This window comes from Pan paniscus, chromosome 1, assembly GCF_029289425.2.
Source record: "Pan paniscus chromosome 1, NHGRI_mPanPan1-v2.0_pri, whole genome shotgun sequence".
NCBI classification, from domain to species: Eukaryota; Metazoa; Chordata; class Mammalia; order Primates; family Hominidae; genus Pan; species Pan paniscus.
Window position 1 is genome coordinate 117,412,411 of NC_073249.2, and position 25,847 is coordinate 117,438,257.

At 41.0% G+C, this 25,847-nt stretch overlaps 3 protein-coding genes across 7 annotated transcripts in view; 2 read left to right on the forward strand and 1 right to left on the reverse strand.

Annotated features, from left to right (window-relative positions):
• The window catches only part of LOC129398196 (glutathione S-transferase Mu 2), a 266,011-nt gene that overhangs the window by 41,729 nt on the left and 198,435 nt on the right, over positions 1 to 25,847 (reverse strand). The gene's annotated exons all lie outside the window — the stretch shown is intronic.
• LOC129398193 (proteasome subunit alpha type-5-like) lies at positions 1,767 to 15,325 on the forward strand. The gene is made up of 7 exons (XM_055114798.2): positions 1,767 to 1,915; positions 4,022 to 4,089; positions 4,980 to 5,087; positions 5,229 to 5,287; positions 6,055 to 6,157; positions 7,154 to 7,240; positions 15,087 to 15,325. Exons 1-7 carry the CDS (start codon positions 1,867 to 1,869, stop codon positions 15,162 to 15,164), a joined length of 552 nt encoding a protein of 183 aa, XP_054970773.1. The 5' UTR covers positions 1,767 to 1,866; the 3' UTR covers positions 15,165 to 15,325.
• Positions 19,155 to 25,847, forward strand: part of LOC129398186 (sortilin-like) — a 55,811-nt gene continuing 49,118 nt past the window's right edge. For all 5 annotated transcript variants that reach the window (XR_008625917.2, XM_055114755.2, XM_055114758.2 and 2 more), the window contains exon 1: positions 19,155 to 19,599. Coding sequence is in view for 4 of the 5 variants with exons in the window: in XM_055114755.2 (XP_054970730.2) it covers positions 19,159 to 19,599 (441 nt within the window). In the remaining variant the exon portion in view is untranslated. The remainder of the gene's footprint in view (positions 19,600 to 25,847) is intronic.

Sequence of the window (25,847 nt, forward strand, 5' to 3'; positions counted from 1 at the left end):
CACCTTTAACTCGAAACATGAGCATTCATTTTTATTTATTTATTTTTTGAGATGGGGTCTCACTCTGTTGTCCAGGCTGGAATGCAATGGCGTGATCTTGGCTCACTACAACCTCTGCCTCCCGGGCTCAAGCAGTCCTACCGTTTCAGCCTTCCGCGTAGCTGGGAGTACAGGCATACGCCACCAAGCCTGGCTAATTATTGTATTTTTTATAGAAACAGGGTTTCACCATGTTGCCCAGGCTGGTCTTGAACTCCTGGACTCATGCAATCTGCCCACCTCAGCCTCCCAAAGTGCTGGGATTACAGGCATGAGCCACCATGCCCAACCTGAGTACTCATTTTTTTACATAAAATTTTTTGACAGTTCATCTCCTGTAGTTATGCAGGTATCCACTGATTAAGAAAATACATGACAAAAAGCTGGTGTACATTTAATAACACTTCTAAATAAAGTCACAACTCAACACATTTGAAAAATAATATATATGTGTGTGAAATGATCATTGAGTGTGCAGACATGTTAAGCAAGTTATACATAAAGATTCATGGGATTCTTTGGAACTCTTTGCAATGCTCACACTTGGCAGTGATTACTTTGTAGAAATAACTAAATATAATGGAATTCAAAGCAGAAAGCATAGTCATGGAAGGCTTTGATTAGTGGAATTTGGATTGGGGGAAGGAAGAATGTATTTCAGGGGAGACAGCATGAGCAGAGGGGTGCAAGGGTAGGAGATAATGTGGCTTGAGCCAGTGGGCTGGGCTATACCTGAGGGATTTTGTTGGAGAATAACGAGTAGTGAAGTTGGAAGGGAAAAGTGGCATCAGGATATGAAGGCTCTGGAAGTTTATTTGGATATATTATAGGCAGTATAGGGTGATGTTAATTCTTGAGAGAAGAAATATAATGATAATAGCATTTTATTAGATCAGTCAGGTTATAACATTAGAGATACATTGAGAGAGATTAAAGATGAGAGAGGCTATTGAAGTATCTAGGCATGGAATATGAATAACATTTGTTCATATTTGGCAGGCACCATTTTAAGCATTTTATAATATATAATGTGTTTACCCTTCTTATTATTATTGTCATCCTCATTTTGCAGGAAATGGGCATAGAGGAGTAGAGGACTGGGAGTTACGTAGAGATAGAGATGAATTCCAGGTATATTGTGGACTTCTAGCGACCTTAAATAATTAATAGTTTTACGTTGTTGGTGGTGATGATGGTGGTGGTTCTTTTCGTCCCTCCCTACCTTCCTTTATTACTTTTTTGGAGGTCAGGTAGGTTGGGGAATATCATCACCTCTTGGGACAGACCAAGGTAGATGGCAGAGGTGAAAAGAGGCCAGGTCCAGAGAAGACATTAAGAGTTTTATTACTTTCTTGCCCACTATGTTTAGAACTTTTGAATCCTCCGTCTCCAAATATTGGCATTAGAGAGTGGATTTTTCCAGTGTTTGAAAGACTTTGTTGAACTTACTCTTTTGGGGTTCTGGGAATTACATGGGTAAATTATAAAGAAAACATTAAAAATTTTTTAAAAATTTAAGGGAGAAAAAAGAACTTTTTAGAATCACAAAATTCTGTAAATCAGTGTTCTGGCTATTGATAGGAATAGTATATTAATTACTTACAGTATGTTAGGGTGCTCCTTCTCTCTGCCTATAAGATGTGGCCAGTTGAAGTCTCTATCATGTGAAGATTTACAGAGAGCTATCTGGTGAGTATGTGAGACAGTTATTTGACCTATATATGGTAATCATAACATGTTTCTCTTTAGCTTGGTTCTACAGCCATTGGGATCCAGACATCAGAGGGTGTGTGCCTAGCTGTGGAGAAGAGAATTACTTCCCCACTGATGGAGCCCAGCAGCATTGAGAAAATTGTAGAGATTGATGCTCACATAGGTAAGGAGTGGAGGAAAGCTGTTCTGCAGGATCTGGTCTGGGTTAATTAGTCCTCTATGATGTTCCAAGGAAGGTTTATGAAATGAACACGTTATCCCCTTGTTAGCTATTATTTTCCAGGCAGTAGGCCAGAATGCGTAAATGTAGGAGTAGGAGGCTGTTGCAGGACTCATTTATGTTTAACCTACTCCCAGAAGTTCCTTTCCCCTCAAATTTAGACTTGGTAAATGTGATGGTTGTTGAAATATGCAAAGGTTGAGATCTTTGAAGTGACTACAAGTTATAAGAATAATATAGACTTGCCTAGATCAGTCTTCCTCCTTTGTTTTCAGATTATCTTTGTATTCCTTGTTGCCTCTACCCACTTTTTTGGTCTTTAATTCCCCTGTCTTGGCTTCTGACATCATTGTATAATAGTATTACAGGGTGAGTAATTCTACTTATTTATAGAATGGCATTTTATTTGGCTATCCAAATTTTCTTAACCTGTCTAGTCATCTAATTAATGGAGCATTGGCAAAATAATTAATTGCTTGAAGGCATCAGAACCAAATGCCATGGTGACTCTGGGAGCTTGATATTATCTCTTTCATAGATATAGAAACTGAAATTTTATCTTTTAAGATTGGAACATTGTGTCTTCTTTAACTCAAGTCACTTGTCTTTTGAAGGTAGCTCAGTGTCACTATGTTCAACAAATTGAGAGCCTACAATGTGCCAGACCTTATGCTAGATACCAGGATATAGAAAGGAATAAGACATAGTCCTTGTTTTACAGGAGCATACAGTCTAATTGTGGTGGTGGACATGTAAGTAAGTCAATGCAATTAAGTGACAAAAGTATTAAGAAAGACTAGTGTGTTCTTAGTAGGAGTACAAGGGAAGAAATAATTAGTTTTGCCTGGAGTCAGCGGTAGTGGGGCTTTCAGAAAAGGATTCCATGAAAGTGATTTTGAGCTGAGTTTAATTCTGAAAGATAAGGAGGAAGTGTACACAAGGCAAACAAGTGTCTGGGTATAGCAAGGGAGAGCATTCTAGTCAGGGGGAATAGAAATGACTGAAGCCATCGTGGTGTAAAATATAAAATACCATGGCACAAGCAGTTTTGTAGGCCTGGGCCATGAACTGCAGCAGCAGATGAGCCGGTCAGAGAGCGGAATTCCTTTTTTACCACACTGAAGGGCTTCAATGTAATCCTTTTGCAAGGATGGGAAAGGTTTTAAGCAATGAGGTAATAGGATCCCATTATAATTTTAGAAAGGCCATTCTGATAATGATATTAAAGATAGACTAAAGAGGGCTGAAACTGGAGGCACGGAGGCCAGTTGAAAAATTTGTAATAGTCCAAACAAAGAGATGGTGAAGGTTTTAACCAACACAGTAGCCAGAGAATGGAGAGGAAGATAGAAATTGACAGAACTTGTGATCTGATTGACTGTGAGGGCCAAGGAAGAAGACGGGGTCTGGAAGGGAAATGAGTGTGTGATATGTCCAAGTAGATATATTAAGGAAGTTATTTGGCTTTATATGTCTGAAACTTGGGAGAGAAACTTAGGCTGGAGATTTAGATTTGAGCCATGGCATGCAAAATAACAGTTATAGCCATAATTGTGACAGCTTGGGCCATCAGGCAAACTCTCTCTGATATAACTAGTTGCCTTGTGTTTGGGACAGAGAGGCAAAAGGCTTTTGATTTATTCGAGAGTCCTCCACTGTAGTCCATAGTGAGGTGATTTTCTTTTCCTTGTTTCCCAGGTTGGGGCATTAGTATTTGCTTCGTTTGAAAATGTATCATCGTCTACAAAGAGTGCTAAAGGGATGCTTAGGGATGTAATATGTGGAAATTCATGTTTGGTTAGCTGCTTTTCTCTGGGCTTATTTTTATCGTCTGGACTTCTGTGTCATTGTGGATGGTTTTTTGTTTCTAATATCATTAATACTTGGGTTCAGTGCAGATCATTTCCTATCTAATCTTTTGGGTATAAAATGCCATGGGATAGCTGAATGGCTGCCGTGGTTCCAATCCAGAATTTCAGGATTTCCTGAGTGGATGAAAGAGTTTTACAAGGATTTGGCCACTGGGTCACTGTCGCTTTTACATTGCAGGTTGTGCCATGAGTGGGCTAATTGCTGATGCTAAGACTTTAATTGATAAAGCCAGAGTGGAGACACAGGTAAAATTGGCATTATCTCCTTTTTACCAGGATGCTTGAGTTCCTTGTTTAGTGATTATCTAGCTGCCTGGGCTATACTGCAGGTACCTGTGTCAATATTAGATGTGGTTCTTGGGAGTAATTTTGGGTAGAATTCCCAGTTAGAACTTCCTGGGGCTTGGAGTTTAGCTGTCCAATCATTGCAGTTTTAAAGAGGCTCTGGTCAGTAGTGCTGACAGTGTCCTCCTTTTTTTTTGGCTTTGCCTATATATAAAGCATGCATTGTTTCCTAATTGACTTTGTGTGGGAGCATCATGGCAGGAGGTGGACGTAGTTAAAGGATATTCTCCCCTCAGCTGCCTTTGCTGCCAGGCTTGTAAATAACAGCCCTCCTTTGGTGAGTAATAACTTGTACCAACTGAAAAATACTGGTCAGGGATACTGTTTTTTTTTTGTTTTTTTTTTTAAACTTTGTAGCTGCTGCTTGAAGATAGGCTAGTAAGAAAAATACATCACATGGTAAAATTTTTTGTACTTATTTGCAAGTTTGCTGTCTGTACTTATGTAAGAATAAGTCATTTAAACATCAACAGAATAAGCTAGAGTCTTTGAGGGAAAGAGGCACTTTTAGTTTTTGAAAGAGTAAACTTGGTGCTTTGAGGCATAACCCTCTTTTTCAAGGCAGTAATTCTCTTGTCCGTCGTTGCTTAGGGTCCTTGTGATATGTTTATTTCCAGAGCTATTTCTCTTCCTCTCATGTACTCCCAAGTACTCAGGGTTAATGTTAATTAAGAAAACCACATTTGAGCCTTCAGTTTTCAATCCCAGTTTACAGGGATGTGCGTAGTGAGATGGTGGGCTGCTTTAATGTCCTTATTAGAAGGTTGTACCATGCTTTGCTCTTCTTCTAGAACCACTGGTTCACCTACAATGAGACAATGACAGTGGAGAGTGTGACCCAAGCTGTGTCCAATCTGGCTTTGCAGTTTGGAGAAGAAGATGCAGATCCAGGTGCCATGGTGAGTGTGATACTTCTGTCGAGTTTTCTTATTGTTCTATGGGACTTAGGACATTTGTCCTGTGAACATAACATTCCCAGCCCCTCTCACCTCCTTACTTTATAGCCATTTATCTTAATATCTCTTATTTTTTGGTTCTAGTCTCGTCCCTTTGGAGTAGCATTATTATTTGGAGGAGTTGATGAGAAAGGACCCCAGCTGTAAGTACCATTTTGTAATTTTCCCCCATGCTTTTGCGGGGAATTATTTTAATTTGGGGTGGAGACTGAGAAGATTATTGTAGACTATTAGCCAGGTATTAGCACACACCTGTAGTCCCAGCTACTTGAAGGTTGAGGCAGGAGGATCTCTTGAGCCTGGGAGTTGTTATCCAGGCTGTAGTGAGCTATGATCATGCCACTGCACTCCAGCCTGGATAACAGAGCCAGACCCCATCTCTTTAAAAAATACATTAAAAAAAGATTATTGTAAAAAGGGCTATTGTAGAGTGTGTGTGTGTGGGTATGTATATACATATATATATGGCTTCTAATACTAAAGTTTAGTGATTCTATACCGTTTGCACAAATTTGGGGATTCCATGAAGAATTCCCCTATTGGAACCAGTGCTAATTCTGGAAGGAATTAGAAGTAACTTGTTACTGTAGTCAGGGTATGTTTTAGAGCTTTGCTCTGGAATGTTGATCTGATCCTCATCCTCAAATATTTCTAAGATAGGCATAAACAAGTACCTTATTTATACATACTATACTTCTAAATCCCTAAGGAAGGTACTAATTTTCTTAAACAGTTTTTAAAATGTCTGGTTTCTCCAGACATAGAACATCTTTTAGATCTGTGCCTCAATATTTCAGTGGTGTTTCCTGGCTGCAGGGCCAAGCATTTATACTTTGTTTTAGTGAGACGTTTGTTACATAAAGTGCCACCACTCCTGAGCATTTTAGTCCTCATTTTGGGGGTTTTGCAGGTTTCATATGGACCCATCTGGGACCTTTGTACAGTGTGATGCTCGAGCAATTGGCTCTGCTTCAGAGGGTGCCCAGAGCTCCTTGCAAGAAGTTTACCACAAGGTAATTAAGTATTCTCACAACTCTTACTATTTTTTTAATCATGGTATAATTTACATATAATAAAATGTGCAAACCTTAAGAGTTCAGTTCTGTTTTGACAATTGCAAAACAAGATAAATAACACTTTCATCACCACCAGAAAAATGCTCATCCACATTCCAGTCAATCTCTTTCCCCCCCTGCAACCATGTTTACCACCATGTTTACCACTGTCCATTAGTTTTGTCTGTTGTGCTTTGTTATAAATGGAATTAAACAGTTAGTCAGTTTGTATCTGTTTTGTTTAACACACTGTTTTTGAGATCCATTCATGTTGTTCCAGTATTTCCGTTTGATGGCTGAGTAATATACCATGGTATGGATGTACCACAATATGTTTATCCTCTATCTTCACAGCTTTACTTAGCACTTTACGGTTGGCTCTTGAAGCAAGTGGGCATTTGGTATTTTCTTTGTGAGATGGGAAGATTTGGTTTTGGGTAACTCATTGGTGTGATTGAAGGCTGCTCTACTTATTCAGGTGGTTCATACAGGGATGCCTGCTCACATTAGCTCCTAATGGTATTGCTTTTACATGTGGAGGAAATTAGGTACAAAACAGGGTAAATTTGAATTTTCTAAACCATTGGGCTACCTCTTAGATCATTTGGGCATTATTGTTCATTGGATATTACCAATAATATTATCTTCTAAATTAAAAGAGGAATTCAAATGTACACAAGACTAGTCTATCCCTTTCCCCTTCTTCAAAGATTACTTTGGTTGGTGACTTTATTGTGGCTCACAATAAGGTTTGGGGGTTTTTTTTCCTGAAAAAATGTATTCTACTTATTTGCCATTTACTTGAGTTCTGGAGATACTTGTAATGCACCATACTAAGTAAGATGTTTGACATACTTGCTAAATACTTTTTTCAGTGAGATAAAGGGAAAATCTTTGAAGGAAGGACGGATTGTGTATAATTAATAGGCATCTTCTTGCCTTCTTTGTTTCAAGTCTATGACTTTGAAAGAAGCCATCAAGTCTTCACTCATCATCCTCAAACAAGTAATGGAGGAGAAGCTGAATGCAACAAACATTGAGGTACTTTCTGTTTTATTGTTGGATTTTTTTCGTTTTTTTTTTTTAAGAGATGAGGTCTGGCTATATTGCCTAGACTGGTCTTGAACTCATGAGTTCAAGTAGTCCTCCCACCCCAGCCTCTCGAGTAGCTGGGACTACAGCTGCACACACCATGCCTGGTTAATGTTTTTAAATTTTTTTAGAGATGGGGTCTTGCTGTGTTGCCCAGACTGGTCTTAAACTCCTGGCCTCAGGCAATTCTCCTGCCTCAGCCTACTGAGCACCTGGGACTATAGGTGAGAGCCACTGCACCTGGCTGTCTTATTGTTTTTTATTCAGATATCATAGCTGGCATTGCTGAAGACTACATAGATCATGGAAATGACATTTTTGTATATTTAGTTCCTAAGAAATTATTAACAGCCTTTGAATAATAAGCAGCTTTAGTAAAGTGGTGCTGGCAGAAGCCAGAATTCAGTGAGTTAAAGAATGAGGCCTGGCAAGGTGGCTCACGCCTGTAATCCCAGCACTTTGGGAGGCCAAGGCAAGCAGATCACTTGAGGCCAGGAGTTCGAGACCAGTCTGGCCAGCATGGCAAAACCCCGACTCTACCAAAAATACAAATACTAGCCAGGTGTGGCGGCATGCACCTGTAGTTCCAGCTACTCGGGAGGCTGAGGCATGAGAATTGATTGAACCCAGGATTCGGAAGTTGCAGTGAGCTGAGATTGTGATACTGCGCTCCAACCTGGGCGATAGAGCGAGACTCTGTCTCAAAAATAAAATAAAAAGAATGAAAGGGAGATGATGAGTGGAGAAAACAATGTATGCTGCTTTCTCAAGAAGTTTGATTAGTGTCGGCAGAAGATAGCATTAAAGAAAAGGATTGTGTCTTTTTAAGGATGTGGAAAAGTCTTGAAAATATAAACGGAGATGAAACTAGTGTATAGAAAAATGTTGAAAGAGTTGGGCGCAGTGGTCTGTAATCCCAGCATTTTGGGAGGCTGAGACAGGTGGATCGCTTGAGGGCAGGAGTTCAAGACCAGCCTGCCCAACATGGTGAAACCCCATCTCTACTAAAAATACAAAAATTAGCCAGGCGTGGTGGTGGATGCCTGTAATCCCAGCTACTTGGGACGCTGAGGCATGAGAATCGCTTGAACCCGGGAGGTGGAGGTTACAGTGAGCCGAGATTGCACCACTGCACTCCAGCCTGGGCGAAAGAACGAGACTCCGTCTCAAAAAAAAAAAAGCTGAAAGAAATAAAAGGAGAGGTTAGGATAGTGATGGAAAAGTTATAGAAGAGGTAAGGCATGGTACACATGAAGGAGTTGGTTTTGAAAAGTAAAATTCATTCAGCATCATATTGAGTACCCATTATATAGCAGGTATTATGCTAGATGCCCAGGGTTACAGACACAGAAAATCCAATTCCTATTCAAGTAGTATACTGTGTAGTGCAGGGAACATATAGATAATAAGAACCTGGGGTGATACTTCTATAATAGTAGTAAAAACAGATTCCTGTGAGTATGTATAACTTAGACTAAAGCATTAGGGAAGCTTCTTGGAAGAGGTGATGTCTGGAAAAGGGAGCAGAAAGGTATTCCAGGAAGACGGGACAACATGTGCAAAGGGTTCAAGATGTAAAAATAATATTGTGGGTAAAGGAAACTTTGAGGTTTTGTCTGACCGCTGAGGTGTGGGATGTATATAAGATGGTGGGGGACGGTAAGGGATGAGACTGGAGAGGTATGGACCAGCTTGGGAATGTCCTTTTTTAGTATGCTAAGAGTAGACAGGAGCAAAGGAAGTAATGACGAGTAAAGATAGGTGGGTTTGGCGGTAAACCTGGAGAGATGTCCCACATTTCCCCAGATTTTTCCTAGTGATTGTAAGGTCATCTGCCGAGGGTAGGTGAATGCAACAGTAAAATTGAGAATGGGAAATATTTGGAAAAGTCGTTATGAGAAGACAGGGAAGAGTAAAAGGATTGCTGGGCCATATTAAAATCACAGTTGAGGCCAGTAATCCCAGCACTTTGGGAGGCCAAGGCAGGAAGATCACGTGAGGCCAGAAGTTCGAGGCTAGCCTGGCCAACATAGTGAAACCCCGTCTCCACTAAAAAAATACAAAAAATTAGCTGGGTGTGGTGGTGCGTGCCTGTAATCTCAGCTATTCGGGAGGCTGAGGCATGAGAATTGCTTGAACCTGGGCAGTAGAGGTTGCAGTGAGCTGAGATTGCACTCCAGCTGCACTCCACCCTGGGCAACAGCACGAAACTCTGTCTCAAAAAAAAAATAAATAAAATTTAAAGGCCAACCAAGGCTGTAATTATATATCAGTAATTAAACCAATCAGTACTTACCAGGATATTTGTTGACCACACTCCTGAGAAAATGGATGGTTGGATTAATCCATGGTAGGGGATTGACTAGTTAAGAACAGAAGGTTAGAGAGGACTGGAGAGTATTGTTGGTGAATGTCTCACCCATAGAACCAGCTTTCATAGGCTGCTGGGAAAGGTCAGTCTAAGAAGGACTGACATTTGGGAGCCACTGCTCTAGAGCCCATCTGCTTTAAGTTCTTAGTCCATTAGTTGTTCCTTGGAGCTCCAGCCTCCCTACATGAACTGCTTCCCCTAAGAAAAGGAAAATATCCGGCCAGGCGTGGTGGCTCATACCTGTAATCTCAGCACTTTGGGAGGCCGAGGCTGGCGGATCACGAGGTCAGGAGATTGAGACCATCCTGGCTAACAGGGTGAAACCCCTTCTCTACTAAAAATACAAAAAAAATTAGCCGGGTGTGGTGGCGGGCGCCTATAGTCCCAGCTACTCCAGAGGCTGAGGCAGGAGAAGCGTGAACCCGTGAGGCGGAGCTTGCAGTGAGCCAAGATCATGCTGCGCCACTGCACTCCAGCCTGGGCGACAGAGCGAGACTCTGTCTCAAAATATATATATATATCCAAGTTACATCTTACATCTTTCTTTTTAAGAAAATCTTTATATGTACCTCCTTCTATCGAGTGTCCTTACTTTCAATGAACTTTTTTGAGATATAATTTATATACAGTAAAATGTACCTATTTTAAGTTTACAATTCAGCGGATGTTGACAAATGTACAACCCCCAGTATCTGTCACCCCAGTCATTATATTGATCCTCCCAAAAAGTTCTCTCATGTCCCTTTGTAGTCTCTTCCCCCACATTGATCTACTTTTTGTCACTATAGATTTGTTTTGTGTTCTAGAATTTCATATAAATGTTTTTGTTTGTTTTTTTAAGAGATGAGGTCTGGCTATATTGCCTAGACTGGTCTTGAACTCATGAGCTCAAGTAGTCCTCCCACCCCAGCCTCTCGAGTAGCTGGGACTACAGGTGCACACACCATGCCTGGCTAATGTTTTTAAATTTTTTTAGAGATGGGGTCTTGCTGTGTTGCCCAGACTGGTCTTAAACGCCTGGCCTCAGGCAGTTCTCCTGCCTCAGCCTCCTGAGTAATTGGGACTATAGGTGACTATAGGGACTATACTTCTTTCACTTGGCATGATTTTGAGATTCACCCGTGTTGCATCAATTCTGTTACATTTCATTGCTGAGTGCTATTTCATCCATCCTATTTTTTCACCTTTATTGCCAAGTCTCCTCCAAACAGAACCTGTATTATCTCCACTGCTTCACCTCTCATTTACTCCTCAATCACTACTATTTGTTTCAGCTTTTATTATTTCCATGAGACTGCTCCTTGCTAAGATAACTCTTATTTGTCAGATTTCATGGTCACTCTTTGGAACTATCATTTGACTTTTTTGAAGGATTCACCTCAGATTTGACAGTTCTAAAATTAAAATCATTATCTTTCCTAAAAACCATTTCATCTTCCCATATTTCTAATCTTGGTTGATGACACCCCCAGTGTACTTGTCATTCACACGAGAAACCTGGAAGACTTTGACTTCCCTTCCCTTTTACTCAGTCATTTCTTTGCTCCCTTATAAATAACTCCCAAATCAATGTCCCTTCTCCATCCCTACTTCCAGTGCCGCCTTTTGTTCAGGTTCCCATTTTTCCCCTACCTTGTATATTTTCAGAGGCTTCCTAATTAATCTTGCCCCCCTCCATTTCAGTCCATTTTTTCCTCATTGTGCTACTATAGTGGATTTTCTAAGCTATATCTAATCTTAATGGTTCTCCATTAAATATTTTCTGGCTGGACATGTGGCTCACGCCTGTAATCCCAGCACTTTGGTAAGCCAAGATGGGTGGATCACTTGAGGCCAGGAGTTCAAGACCAGCCAGGCCAATATGGTGAAACCCCTGTCTCTAATAAAAATACAAGAAATTAGCTAAGCACAGTGACATGTGCCTGTAATCCCAAGTACTTGGGAGGCTGAGGCATGAGAATTGCTTGAACCCAGGAGGCGGAGGTTGCAGTGAGCTGGAATCACGCCACTGCACTCCAGAGCGAGACTCTGTCTCAAAAAAAAAAAAAAAAAACACCTTTTCTGACTTCTATTGTCTGTGAGATAAATTCCAAAATTCTTTTCATGGCATAATTCACTACTTCTTAAGTCATTTGTTTAATCTATTAGAGACTTTGCTAAGCATTTTACATGCAATTACTTCTCTTAATCTTCACAACACTTCTATGAGATAGAAATTCCTATTCCGAAAATCTTATTTTACAGAAGAGGAAACTGGCTTTGAGACGGTAGGGCCAACAGGTAAATGGTAGAGTCAGGATTTGAATCCAGGTCTGGTCTTAGGTCTTATACTTTTAACCACTTTAACGTACTGTCTCCCATGAGCTCTGACCCCCTACTCCCTCTCCTTTTCACGTCATATTCCATGTGCAAGCTGTGGTCTAGCCATACAGAATTACTTTCAGTTTTGCAAATGTGTCGTGTTCTTTTGTGGTTCTGTGCATTTGCACATTGTTTGCCCTTCCTGTCTTTGACTGTCTGACCCATTCTTGCCATGCTTTAATACACAACTCAAAAGTTGCTTCTCCCTGAAGCCTTCCTGGGCTCCTCCAGATCACTCTTAAACATATTCTTAGTTCTATTACAACACTTACCTGACATTGAACACATTTGGCATCTATCACTTAGTAAATAAAGACTTTCTTCATCTTTGGATCCTTAGTCACAAGTATATGTAACTAATACACAGGTGCTTAGTAATTAATTATTGGTGAAATAAATTGAAAGAAAATATCTGTTCTACCTGCCTCATAGAGATGTTTTTTGAAAGTGAGATAATAAATAGAAAAGTATCTTTCATATTATGCAAATACATTTATTATTATGCAAATGTAAGGGATTATTTTTACTTATCTAGTGATGAGCAACTTCCTGAAGGCAGTCCTTGGCTCAGACGCTATTATTAATAGTATTGATTTGCGTTCCAGTTCTTCTGTAGGACTGTTCCACTCAGAGTTTTCCCAGTTTCTGCTTTTTAGCCCCTGTAATGTTTTGAGAAGGCTAGCCTGAGTCATGAGTGAAATTCTTTAGGCCCTCACTCTTTAGATTATTGCTGTTATATTTCTCTGTCCTCATGTCATTGATCATCAAGTAAAGATATATCTTAAGAGAAGCAGTAGTAACATTTTTATTTATTTATTTATTTATTTATTTATTTATTTATTTATTTGAGACAGGATCTCACTTTGTTGCCTGGGCTAAGTGCAGTGGTGCGATCTCGGCTCACTGCAACCTCCACATCCCACGTTCAAGTGATTCTTGTGCCTCAGCTGGGCCTACAGGTGTGCGCCACCATGCCCGACTAATTATTGTATTTTTAGTAGAGACAGGGTTTTGCCATGTTCACCAGGCTGGTCTCGAACTCCTGACCTCAAGTGATCTGCCTGCCCCAGCCTCCCAAAGTGCCAGAATTGAAGGAATTACAGGCTACCATCCCTGGCCAAGAGAAGCAGTAATAGTATTTGTATGTTTAAATATCCTTGGAATGGAACTCATGGTCTACATGGTAAACTAATTGTTTACCTATATTTTGCAGATATATTTGGGACTTTTCTGACATTTCATGTAATTAGAGATATATCTTTTAGGAGAATCTAGAGGAGACTACAAGCTTTGAGAGGAGAACTTTTTTTTTAAGTCTGTTCCCAGATATCAGATGTCTTAAGACGTGCAGCAGTCTTTCTGAATTTTACTTATAGATGAGGCAGAGGATACTAAACATCATATAACTGGATTATGCTGATTCTCTCTAGCAACTTTCAAGTTACATTAAATATTAGTACTGAAAATTACTTTAAAATGCCCTACTATATTTAATTTTAAAAAATTATTATTAATTTATTGTTTTAGACAGAGCCTCTTTCTGTCACCCAGGCTGGAGTGCAGTGGGATGATCACAACTCACTGCAGCCACAACCTCCCAGGGTCAAGCAATTCTCCCACCTCAGCCTTCTGAGTACGTGGGACACAGGCGTTTGCTACACCCCCTGCTAGTTTTTTGGGGTTTTTTTTTTGGTAGACACGGGGTCTCCCTGTGTTGTCCAGGCTGGTTTTTGACTCTCGGGCTCAAGTGATCCTCCCGCCTCAGTCTCCCAAAGTGCTGGGGTTACAAGCATGAGCTACTGTTTCCAGCCATGTGTTTAATTTTAAAAATTGAAGAAAAAAGCCACTATGAGGAAATGACATGTAAAACACAAATCTTTTGAGGCAAATGTGAAGTGGCACCTATTGCTCAGTATTGCCCAAAACTGTGGGACATGATCAACAGAGAGAATGGAAAACCTAGTCATGATAGTTAAATTTGAAATTAACCATCTTCTGACCCTAGTTTTTTATTGTTGTTGTTGCTTTTAAATGTAAATATAATCTGGATTTCCAGTTATTACTGATATCTTCAGCAGTCACAACTGATTTCCTATGCCAGTGTTAATGAAATCTTTTCTTGGCCAGTTCTTTTAAAAAAACGTAACAGGCCAGGTGCAGTAGCTCACATCTGTAATCCTAGCACTTTGGGAAGCCGAGGTGGGCAGATCACCTGAGGTTGGGAGTTCGAGACCAGCCTGACCAACATGGAGAATCGCCATCTCTACTAAAAAATACAAAATTAGCCGGGTGTGGTGGCGCATGTCTGTAATCCCAGCTACTCGAGAGGCTGAGGCAGGAGAATCGCTTGAACCCGGGAGGCGGAGGTTGCGGTGAGCCTAGATCACGCCATTGCACTCCAGCCTGAACAACAAGAGCGAAACTCCATCTCAAAACAAAAACAAAAACAAACAAAAAAAACTTTTTTGTTAAGTTTTGCCACATAAACAATTTTAGAGAAAATACCTGACAATAGTTAATGATTATTTGTTGTAGGCAATAATGGTCTAAGCACTTTATATATATTAACATTTAATCCTCACAACTACTCTATGAATTAGCTATTCTTATTGTCCTCATTGTACAGATGAAGAAATAGAGGCACAGAGTGGCCAAGTAACCTCAAGTCACACACACAAGCTCAACTTTTAAGTATTTAAATATACTTCAAATATATTTCTAAAGGAGTCTTTAACAGAAAAAAGTACTGACTCCATGTACTTTGCTGCTGCTTTTGTGATCCCTGTTGAAGTGACTTCAAGAAGTGACAATGATGCCAGGCATTTGGTTAAGTATGATGTGGTGAGTTAACCTTAAAATAGAAAATTTGGTCAATAAGCATTTTTATTTTGGAGCCAGAGAGCTATTTTAGGGACCTGCTGCCTGGAAAGGATATCCTTGGGACAGCAGATCCCTTAGTTCCTAATGAATAGCTGCATCACCAACACAGCTTCTCCTGACCATGGTAGGGCCATCAGCAGGGTAACTCAGCCCAGCTTATTAACCCTTCTGTTTTCTTTCCAGCTAGCCACAGTGCAGCCTGGCCAGAATTTCCACATGTTCACAAAGGAAGAACTTGAAGAGGTTATCAAGGACATTTAAGGAATCCTGATCCTCAGAACTTCTCTGGGACAATTTCAGTTCTAATAATGTCCTTAAATTTTATTTCCAGCTCCTGTTCCTTGGAAAATCTCCATTGTATGTGCATTTTTTTAATGATGTCTGTACATAAAGGCAGTTCTGAAATAAAGAAAATTTTAAAAGATTTGTTAATAGACTGTTCTCTTCTAATAGTCTTTTTTTTTTTTTTTTTTTAAGAGATGAGGTCTCACTATATTGCCCAGGCTGGTTTCAAACTCCTGGGTTCAAGTGATCTTCCCGCCTCTGCCTCCTGAAGTGCTAGGATTATAGGCGAGAGCCACTGTGCCCAGCCATTGTAATACAGTCTTTTGTTTGAAATGCAAATGTTAGTGGGCCAAAAGGACAGTGTTATTAATATCCCTATTCTATGAAGATGTCTGTTCTAAAACTGTTTTAGTGATGCTCTATAACAGAATCAACTATATCCATTAATCCCATGGTGTTGATAAATGAACTAGTCCAGCTCTTCCCAGTGGTTAATAGATGTTAACAGCACTGTAAATCCATTTCGGCCCTGTAATTTCTGGAGCAAACGTGTATTTTTGCTGCTTTTCTTATAAGGAGATGCTACTAATTGACTATCAGAAGAACATGTTTTGAGGTCCTCCTCAAAACATTGATGGGTTGGAATCAGCCATCAACAGTGTTGTACCAGTTCTTGGGTCTTGATAGACAATTTGGAAAGAGATTTCCTTGTTTACGAAGTGAAGGACTAAGAAAGAATTAAATTAATGACCTTGGCCTCACTGGCAATCAATTACAAATCTCTATATCAGTAAGAGAACTGTAAAATTCAGAAGCAGTGTACATTAGACTTTGGAATGAATGATGAACTTTCCCCATTAGAGCTGCCATCATATGATTGGTGGAGATTGTTTAAAGAATCATTCTATCTCAGCCTCAAAAATTACCATGGGAAGATGGTATCAGTATCACTACTTAACAGATGAAGAATCTAATGCTGTGTGCCCATGGACACACAAAATTAAGCTGTTGGGACTTGAACAGCTCAAATTTTCTTGTTTCAGATCACCAGCTCTTGAGTAATAGGGAAATCTGGAGATTTGAAAAGTACTTGCACTGTCCACAACATGGCTAATCCATATGTGGATGATGCAGAATTGATTTAATTCACTAACAGGGACCCCATAATTATTTCCTGGGCTCTGGGTATATTAATGTGTAGGAAGTTGTACTATATGTTAATAAATTATGACTATTTGGGTAGGCTGAATTCATACTAAATCCATACTGTAGTTCAACAAAAAACAACATGTTTATATACATTTGGAAACTGCAATGATAGGAAACATTTGGAAGAAAGGGATTTTGCCCTAGAATAACACATAAGGAAAGCAGAGAATTAGAGTATATTGTTACTGAATGTTCCAGAGACTTCTAGTGATTTTAACACTTATTAAGTATAGCATGTTGATGGGGAGATTTGTTTCTCTAAAGATCACTTTGTTTTATTAAATCCTAATAGAAAATACCCTTGAAAATCCTATCTCATTTATTCCTGTAACAAATTTATTGAGCACCTACCTACTATATGCCAAGAAATGTATTAGCCATCAGGCAGAGAGCTGTTCAAATGGTAGATATGATCTGTGCTCCTATGAAACTTCTAGTGGGGAGAGCCAAACAATAAACAATATTCCTTTTTAACTCTAGGTTAATGCAGAAATGGATAAAGCCCATGTTGCTTTTGGGAGAGGTGAGTTGTGTCTCTGAATCACATGCATTTCATAGGGGGAAAAATGCCCAAATACTAAGGAGTAGCTCTTAGCCTATGTCCGTTCGCCTCAGCTTAAGTTGTTTTCCCTCCCACTGGCTGGGCAGCATATTTGTGTTTTACCTGGTAAAACAGTAAATTTCGTACCTTCTATAATTGGCATTCTTCAAAGAGGTAGAACTTTGATTTTTTTGTAGAATATTAAAACAAGCTTTCTTAGGTTAAAGAAGTGATCTTACTACGAACAGCAATGGTTTCATGATGTGTAATTGCTTTATGTTATCTTTCTGCTATAGAATGTTTCCTGGAGAAAGGTATGGTTTTTAGTAATAAGATAAATTTACTTTAGTCTTGCAAATAAGGTGAAATCTTATGTCCAGTATCTCACAAAGGAGAACTGACAGTGCCACTTTTATATTTAATGTCAATCTCATTAGACAAAAATGAAATATAGTTCCTAGGGTTTCCAATTTAAAAAGTGAAATAATAAATATATTCACTCAAACATTTTCTCAGTGCCATATGCAAGTTACCATGTCCCAGAAGCTGATACAGTTTGAAGAAGGAAATATATAAGTACTGTAAGCCTGTGATAACTAAAAGCAACATACTAAAAAGTGAAGGTACAGATAATTGGAACAAATTTAATAGCGTTTAAAAGTGTATTTGGTAATTTCTCCAGGAGGTGGCACTGTTGAGTTGTTTTTTTCTTTTCAGACAGTAAGACAACAGACCATTCATCTTTGTGTCACCCAAACAAAGAAATATTCCTTTATAACCCCCTTTCCTCCCCCCACCTAATCACATGCTACTGGAACTGACTGTCTTGTGATCTACTCCCATAGTTAGCATAGATTTAAAAATAATCTTTTTTAAATTAATCTGATAGTAGTTATGGAAAGGAACAAATTGTTCACCAATTTTCATCGGCTTTATCTTTTCAGTCCAGTAACTGAGAACTTAAAAAGACTATTCTAGTGATTTTACTATCCTGCTCAGATGGCATTCAAAAACATTTTTCACTTCTCACGTCTTGGAAAAATTTGTAAATTCGTTAAGTCTTTTTGTTTGAAAGTTAATGTGACTGGAAATATTTTAATGTAAATATCGGGTTGGGTGCATTGTATCATTTTGCTCTACAATGACTATATCCTCATTTGGGTTTATGGCCAGTTTATAATTAAAAGTAATCTTTACTTGCTTTGAGTGTAATGACTTGCATATTTTGTATCTTTCTATTTGCTACCTTTTCTACTGAACAATTTCTAGCTTTCTGAAGGGATGGAGTCAGTAAGCTTAAGGATTCAGAACTGGTTTTACCTGTGCTACGTGTTGTAGGAGTTGTGTGTGCAGCTTCTGCGGTAAAGGGAACAGCGTAGGGGTTTTATTTTATTCATTAGAGGTGGATTGGGGTGCTAATTTAGAGGACATCACATACTGGAACCAAACTTGTCCGAAGCTCTCACTGCAGAGTTAAGGCACTTTGGTAAAATAAATGTGCATCTAGGAAATGATCATGTGTACAGTAGGCATTGGATCATTCTCTTGCCCCCCTTTTACCTGCCCCTAATGCCTAAGCTACATTCGAAGTCCTGGAAAACCTGTAAGTAATTCCGCCTTTGGCCTACCTCCCCTCAGAAGAGGAAGGTGAGAGAGGCCAAACGTATGGAAAGACTATTCTTCAGGCTTGCAGGAGTCACGGATGTCCTGATGTCTGTCTCCGTAGGATGTGGCCCACATCAGTTCGCATTCACCTTCTTGCAGCAAGGCAGCTGCTTAGCAGACAATGGGCGCTCCAGTGAGCGGGGTTTATAAAAACCCGAAGCCCCGGTTCATGATGGAGCCCCCTTTTCCAGCTGAGCGAGCTCAGGGATTTCCTGGGTAGGTTTTCCAGGCTCTGCCTCACCGAAGGAATTTTAGGAGTGTCTCTGGGGAACAGGAGGGACGCAACCCAGCCCCAACTTGAGGGCGCTAGAGGTGCGGCAAGGGGTCGCGACGCCAGGAGCCCCGGGCTCGGCGGGAAGGTATGAGAAGCTCCTACGTGAACTCCACAAGCCGGGCCCGGGAGACGCCGGGCGAGGCGGGGTTGACCTCAGCAGTCTCTGCCCGGTTCCAGCCAATCAGTCCCGCATCTTAGCATCCGAATCCAGGACCCCCGAAGCCGGAGGCGACGCGAGCCAATGAGGAGTGGGCCGGGGAAGAGGGACAGGCGGCCAGCCTATGGGGCGGAGAGGCCCGGCCGCGCGTATCCAAGGAGCGCCGCGCTCGGCTCGGGGGTGTGGCGCACGCCGGCGGGGGTGGGCGGGCGCGCCGGGCGGCAGGTGTCGGCGTCGGCGGCATTCGGCGGCGATGGAGCGGCCCTGGGGAGCTGCGGACGGCCTCTCGCACTGGCCCCATGGCCTCGGCCTCCTCCTCCTCCTCCTGCAGCTGCTGCCGCCGGCGACCCTCAGCCAGGACCGGCTGGACGCGCCGCCGCCGCCGCCCGCTGCGCCGCTGCCGCGCTGGTCTGGCCCCATCGGGGTGAGCTGGGGGCTGCGGGCGGCCGCAGCCGGGGGCGCGTTTCCCCGCGGCGGCCGTTGGCGTCGCAGCGCGCCGGGCGAGGACGAGGAGTGCGGCCGGGTCCGGGACTTCGTCGCCAAGCTGGCCAACAACACGCACCAGGTGAGCGGGCGCCGGGCCCGGGAGCCGCTCGGGTGCGAGGTGCCGCCCGCGTGCCCCTCCCGGCCCGTGCGCCCCGCGACTCCCGGAGGAGACCCCAGCCCCGCCACGCCCGCGTCCCCCGGGCCGCAGCCCCGAAACTGCGGCGGGCGGGCGGCCGGCGGGGCTGTGTTTTGTCACAGGGGAGGCAATCTTAGACTTCCACCGCATTCTTTTTTTTTTTTTTAAGTTGTCAAAATCTCTTGAATATCGTTTTTCGTCTGTATAAATAATCAGGACCCAGTAACGCTGTTAGGCCCCAGGAAGGTGAAGGAGTAATTAACTCTTGAGCGCTTGCAGAAGTTGGGCTGCGCAGAAGCAAAGGTGTGTCCTCTCTGGGTCAGTACTTTCCGGGTGGGAGAGGCGGGAGTTCAGGAGGCCCGAAGCAGCGATCTGGTCACCGTGTTTTAATAGTTAAGGGGACTAGCTTGGAAATGAGATGGCAATATCTATGTGATCTCTTTTACTGCTTCAGATTTGACCTTCTGTCATGGTACGGAAGTCTGACTAGCATGTCTATATCCCGTGGTGACAAGATTTTCAATAGTTAAGAAACGCATTGCACATATTCTGCTTTGAGCCAACTCTTGGTCAAAAGACTTTCAAAATTATGGGATTTCTGTCCCTGGGGACAAGCAGCTCAACCTTTGCACACTACTGGACTGACAAAACTAATTATTAAGAAAGTCCTGGTTCCTTGCTTCAGCACAACTTGGGCATCTTTCTCCTATTTCTCTAAAATTAACAATTTAATCCTTGCTAGCCACATTTGCATAATGTATTTTCAATTCTATATATTTTCTCCCTTGCCTGTTTTCCTCTTTCAAAGAAAATGAATTGCACTTGGGGGCAGAGATGGGTGGCCAAGGCTCTGTGCCAGCACTTGTCCTTCTGTAACCGTTTTTCAGCGTCAGCCAAGCCTCAGTCTCCCTTTGGACTGCCTGGTTATCTGGACCATACTTGTTACCTGTAATAGAATTCTCTGATCTGAGGACACAAGACACAAATATTCAGGAATAATTGTGCTTAGTGCATCCCGAGCAGCAGCTGTGTAAAGGTAGCCAAGCTAGTGCTGGAGGGTGGGACAGGTTGGGTAGAATGAGTACTGGGAAGTCTTCCTACTTGATGAGAAAAAAAAATCGAATAGACTTCCTTCTCACAGTGGGGGATTGAGAAAGGCTTTACAACACTAATGCTTAATTTATACTGGACCACTTCCTTCCTTGAGCTAGCTGGACACAGCATTCTTACTCCATATTTCAAATTCTTCTCTCGCTGGTTGACCTAACTTTAGGTCTGCTGCTACTCCTGGATTTAGATTTACTCCTGTTTTTCTTTTTCTCTTTTTTTGTGAGATAGAGTCTTACCTCAGCCTCCTGAGTAGCTGGGACTACAGGTGTGCACCACTATGCCTAGCTAATTTTTGTATAATTACTATTTTTTTTTTTTGACATAGGGTCTCACTCTGTTGCCCAGGCTGGAATGCAGTGGTGTGATCACAGCTCACTGCAGCCCTGACCTCCTGGGCTCAAGTGATCCTCTCACCTCAGCCTCCCAAGTAGCCGGGACTACTGGTACATGCACCCAGCTAATTGTTCTTTTCTTTCTTTCTTTCTTTTTTTAAGAAACAGGGTTTTGCCATGTTCCCCAGGCTGGTCTTGAACTCCTGGGCTCAAGTGCTCCACCCACCTTAGCCTGCCACAGTGCTGAGATTAGAGGCGTGAGCCACTATGCCCTGCCTGGATTTATTCCTTGAGTCAGAGTCTTCCTGGTTAGTTTGAATTGATGTGTCATTTGTAATATATTGATTCCAAAGAAAGAGGTTGAAAAAACTGGCTCAGGGGTTCTAAGGCCAAATCTGTGGAAGAGTAGACCTAAAACCACTCATTCTTTGAAGTCCACATGTAAAGAAATTTTCTTCTATTTCTTTCATTTAGGTGTTTGCAATAATTTTTTTTTAGTTTTTCTCTCCCAGTCTTTTTTTCAGTGACCTTATTTAAAATAGCTATTTTGGCTGGGCACGGTGGCTCACGCCTGTAATCTTATCAATGTGGGAGGCCAAGGCAGGTGGATCACTTGAGGTCAGAAGTTCGAGACTAGCCTGGCCAACATGGTGAAACCCTGTCTCTACTAAAAATACAAAAGTTAGCCAGACACGGTGGCATGCGCCTGTAATTCCAGTTATTCTGGAGGCCGAGGCATGACAATCACTTGAACCCAGGAGGCAGAGGTTGCAGCGAGCCGAGATCGCACCGTTGTACTCCAGCCTGGGTGACAGAGTGAGACTCTATCTCAAAAAAAAAAAAAAAAGTTTTTGCGTTTGTTAGTCATCCATGGTCTCTTCTTCAGAGATCTCATCCTTTCTGTATCTGGTTAAAAAAAAAAAAAGTGGAGCCTTTGTTTAATATCCTTTACCTTAAAAATGGTTAAGTAGTACTTCTTAACCAAGAATTGTTATGTAGTAGCCTGTTCTTCTGTTTATTTATTTGGTTTTAGAAGTCATAAAAAATCCTGAACTGTATTGAAGAGATCTAGTATTTTTGGACCGTTTATAAAACAGTGTGAAATAAAAGCATCAGCATGACAGAACAACTTTTTATCAGAGATATTGTACTTTGTACAACTGGGGAAGGAAGGTACATGTAGAATCATTTTTCCTACATAACATGACAGGATTTGAGTCCCAAGAAAAAGCAAAAGTTCATGGTTCTCTTATTTCTTTTAACTTGGTCCTGTTTCATTTCAAGCCACATTAATTCACATCATCAAATGTATGTGAATGCCCTCCAAATGCCTAGATCTGTGCTAGATGCTGGGGTGCCAAGATACAAAGAAAAGATCATTCAGACTGGAGAATGAAAAGCCTCAGAAGGTTATAGCAAACTACTAGACCTGTGTCTGTGGCTTATGAGGATATATTAGCATTTAACCTGTCTTCTCAAGAAAGCACGGTAAAGCTAAAGCATGATAGTGCATTTATATTATGGTTTAAGGAGACCGGTGTCCTGATGACCACTCAGGCTTCTCTGTCCATGAAATCCAGCAGGTTTTTCTCTTTGCCCAAGCCTCCCTTTTTCTCTCAAAGGTTTTTTTTCTCATATCATTTCTTTTCAATCTATTAATTTAAAATATATTTAAAGTGCATTGGGTTTATTACACACAGCATATATTTTTTCACATAGAAGTCCTAATGATTAAGTGCTTTATTTTAGGAGTTGAGGCAGGAGAGGAAAACATTTTCCTTTCTAGTTACAGTATTACAAGTTAGCTATAATAGACTCATGGGAAAGTGGAAATAAAAAATACTGGCTATTACTAAAAAAACAAACAAAAGGGATGACAAGAAAACGAAGGAGAAAGATAAATAGTTATAACTTTCCAAAAATTATGCTCCCTAATTTTGTTCTAAGGGTTTGACTTACCATAGTAAGGTGGTATAGCACTGCCTTATCTGGACTGTCTGCATTTGAACCCTGGCCATGTCACTGTGTGATCCTGGGTGAGTTACTTAAGTTTTCTGTGTCTCAGTTCCTAATCTGTAAAGTGAAGATAAGAGCACTTAATTTGTAGGGTGGTTGTGAGAATTAAATGAGTGTGTGTTAAATTATATATACGTAATATATACGTATATGTATATTATTGTATAAATATATATTTGTATTACATAATATTAATATATGCATATGTAATATTGTATTTGTAATGAGTTATAGTATGTATTACAACATATCACATTGTGTTGTATAATCTATACATATGTAATAACTCATTAGAAGAATGTCTGGCACATAATTAGCACTCAGCAATTAGCTGTCATTTATAAATGCTCTCTTCCTAGACTCAATAATCTTCCTTTTGCCTGGAACTCAAAACTGTTTTCATGCCACATTTTTAACTGATTCTTTCCTTCAGCTGCTTGGAGTATTCATGACATGTATAACCTTTGTACATGCGTGAAATTGAGCAGGCCTAGAAGACTTTATTGTTGGTTGCTAAGTTGGATTGCTTCAAAACATTTCTGCTGTAAGCACCCCTTTGAGGGTAGGCATGAAACTGTCTTAAAGGAACAGATGAAATGCCTTGGCCAGAGTTGTGGTGGTGGCTGACATAATTTCCTTACTTCTCATTCCTGTGTACAGACCATTTGACAATTTCCTTAAAACTTTTTAAACTTATGATGAATAAAGCCAGGAACTGTTGCTTATTTTCTGTCCTCCCTCTGCTCCTGTCACTAACTACTTCTTTAAACATAACTTCCCAACTTCTACTCCAACTTTAAAGCATCTGGTTCCTTAAATAAACAGGCCCTGTAGAGAGGCCGTGTTGTATGGGGTGTCAGCTCTGGGAAGAATGCGTGTGTTTGTTTGCTGGCGCTGGCAGGGTTGAGTCCAAGCTGACAGGACTGAGTGTGCCTGTCAGAGGCTTCAGGGAGCTGCCGCTGAAGCCCTCGGCCTGTTGTTGTGGATCGCCAGACCTTTGTAACATCTGGAAGTCTGAAGGTCAGTCCTTTAATGCCCCGGAACTTCCTAACTGCCTCATTTCTTCCAATACTTGGCCTCTCTTCATCCTACCTTCCCTAGCACCCCCAGCCGTCTAGCTTATTTAATATTCTCTTGAGTTCTGTTTCTTCCATTCAGCTTTGGATCAAGGAGTAGGAACTCTGTAGGATCTCCTTCTTGGTCCTGGTTGAGCAGAGTGAGCGAAACCCTCACGAAGAGTCCTCTCTCATGCAATGTATAGTCAGACCTTTAGCCCCTAGAGGGATGTTAAAATGACTTATGCATTGGATATTTCAGTAAGAAGTATCAGCAGATTTGATGAAGTGTAATTTATCTGGGGAAAGGTTAGTCTTCATCTGAAGTTTGGTTGGGATGAGAGTAGAAAGCTAGCCAGGTATGACAGATGGCTCCAAGGGAATGCAGTGTTAACAATTAGGTAAGTTCTCTGCTGACTCAAATATTTGGCTCTGTGCACAGTGATTTTTAATTAGAAATCTGAGTCTCATGTCTGCTTGTGGAAATAATTGGAAGAAGGCTTATGTTCTGTTCAATTTCTAATGGCTATTTTCTTTTTGTGATTATTAACAACAATAATAGGCTTTCTATCCTGCTGTTTTGATCAGATCTTTCATGTCAGGGTCACAGATACTATTAGCAGTTTCTTCTGCACTCTGCCAGTTTCCAGTCAACTCTTGTCAACAGGCATTGGGTTCTCAGTGGGTGACTGCAGAGTCTGCGTTCCCCAACTTTGTCCCAGTTGGCCTGTTACCCTTGTGTGACCATCACATGCTGGGCAGTGCTTAGCACCAAGTTGTAATGGTCAGAACGGGGGAGTAACGTTTGTTCTTCTCCCTCCTTCCTACCTAATCCTACCCCTCAATTTTTTTTACAGAAAGTGAACTATGTTTTGAGGCTGCAGAAATGAGGCTCAGATATTTTATATAATTAGGAGCTAATATTAAGGCAGACAAAGCCATCACATTTGACATGTAATTTAAAATACAGCTTTTCTAGAAACAACAAAACTGTGGCAATGGCTCTGACAGTATTATGAACTAGATACTGCATTTGTAGATTTCTACAAGTTTCAGTTCCCTTTCTCTCCTTTTGTCATCAGTGTTTTTATTGCATCTTTTACTTCTATTTTTAAAAACTTGGTGAAAACTTGTTCTTCCCACTATGTGGTCTCAGTGATTTGTATGCAGGTGGATTTGAGGATTAATGGGGCTTGAAGAACAAGCTGATCAATTTCAGTCAGTTCTAGGCAGCTTTTTTGTTCTTGTTTCAATGGTGACTGCAGTCAAAGTTGGGTTAGTAATATGTTGTTTTGAGATAGTTTGGTTGAATGAATGTTCATGACAGATTCCTCATACCTATGAAAATTTTTAGGTGAAAGATGGAGGCTGTTTTTCCTTCTCTATCCCCAATCTCAATCTCAGGAAACCACAGTAAAAACAAAATCCTTCCACTCAGAACCTGTCGTGTTTTGCCGAGGAAGTTTTCTGTGAATGTAACTTATTTTCTGTTTTGTGTTTTAGTCTCTGGCCCTCGATTCCTCATCTACAGCACAAGAAGTTTTGGACTAGCTTTAAAATTTCTTTCAAAAATTCTATGATTCATGTGGGAGAGGCCAGAGGTTGTGATCACAAATGTTTTCCTGGCTGATTCCAAATTTAGAAGCAAACTGTGGCTGTTTGACTTCCCAGTCAAACT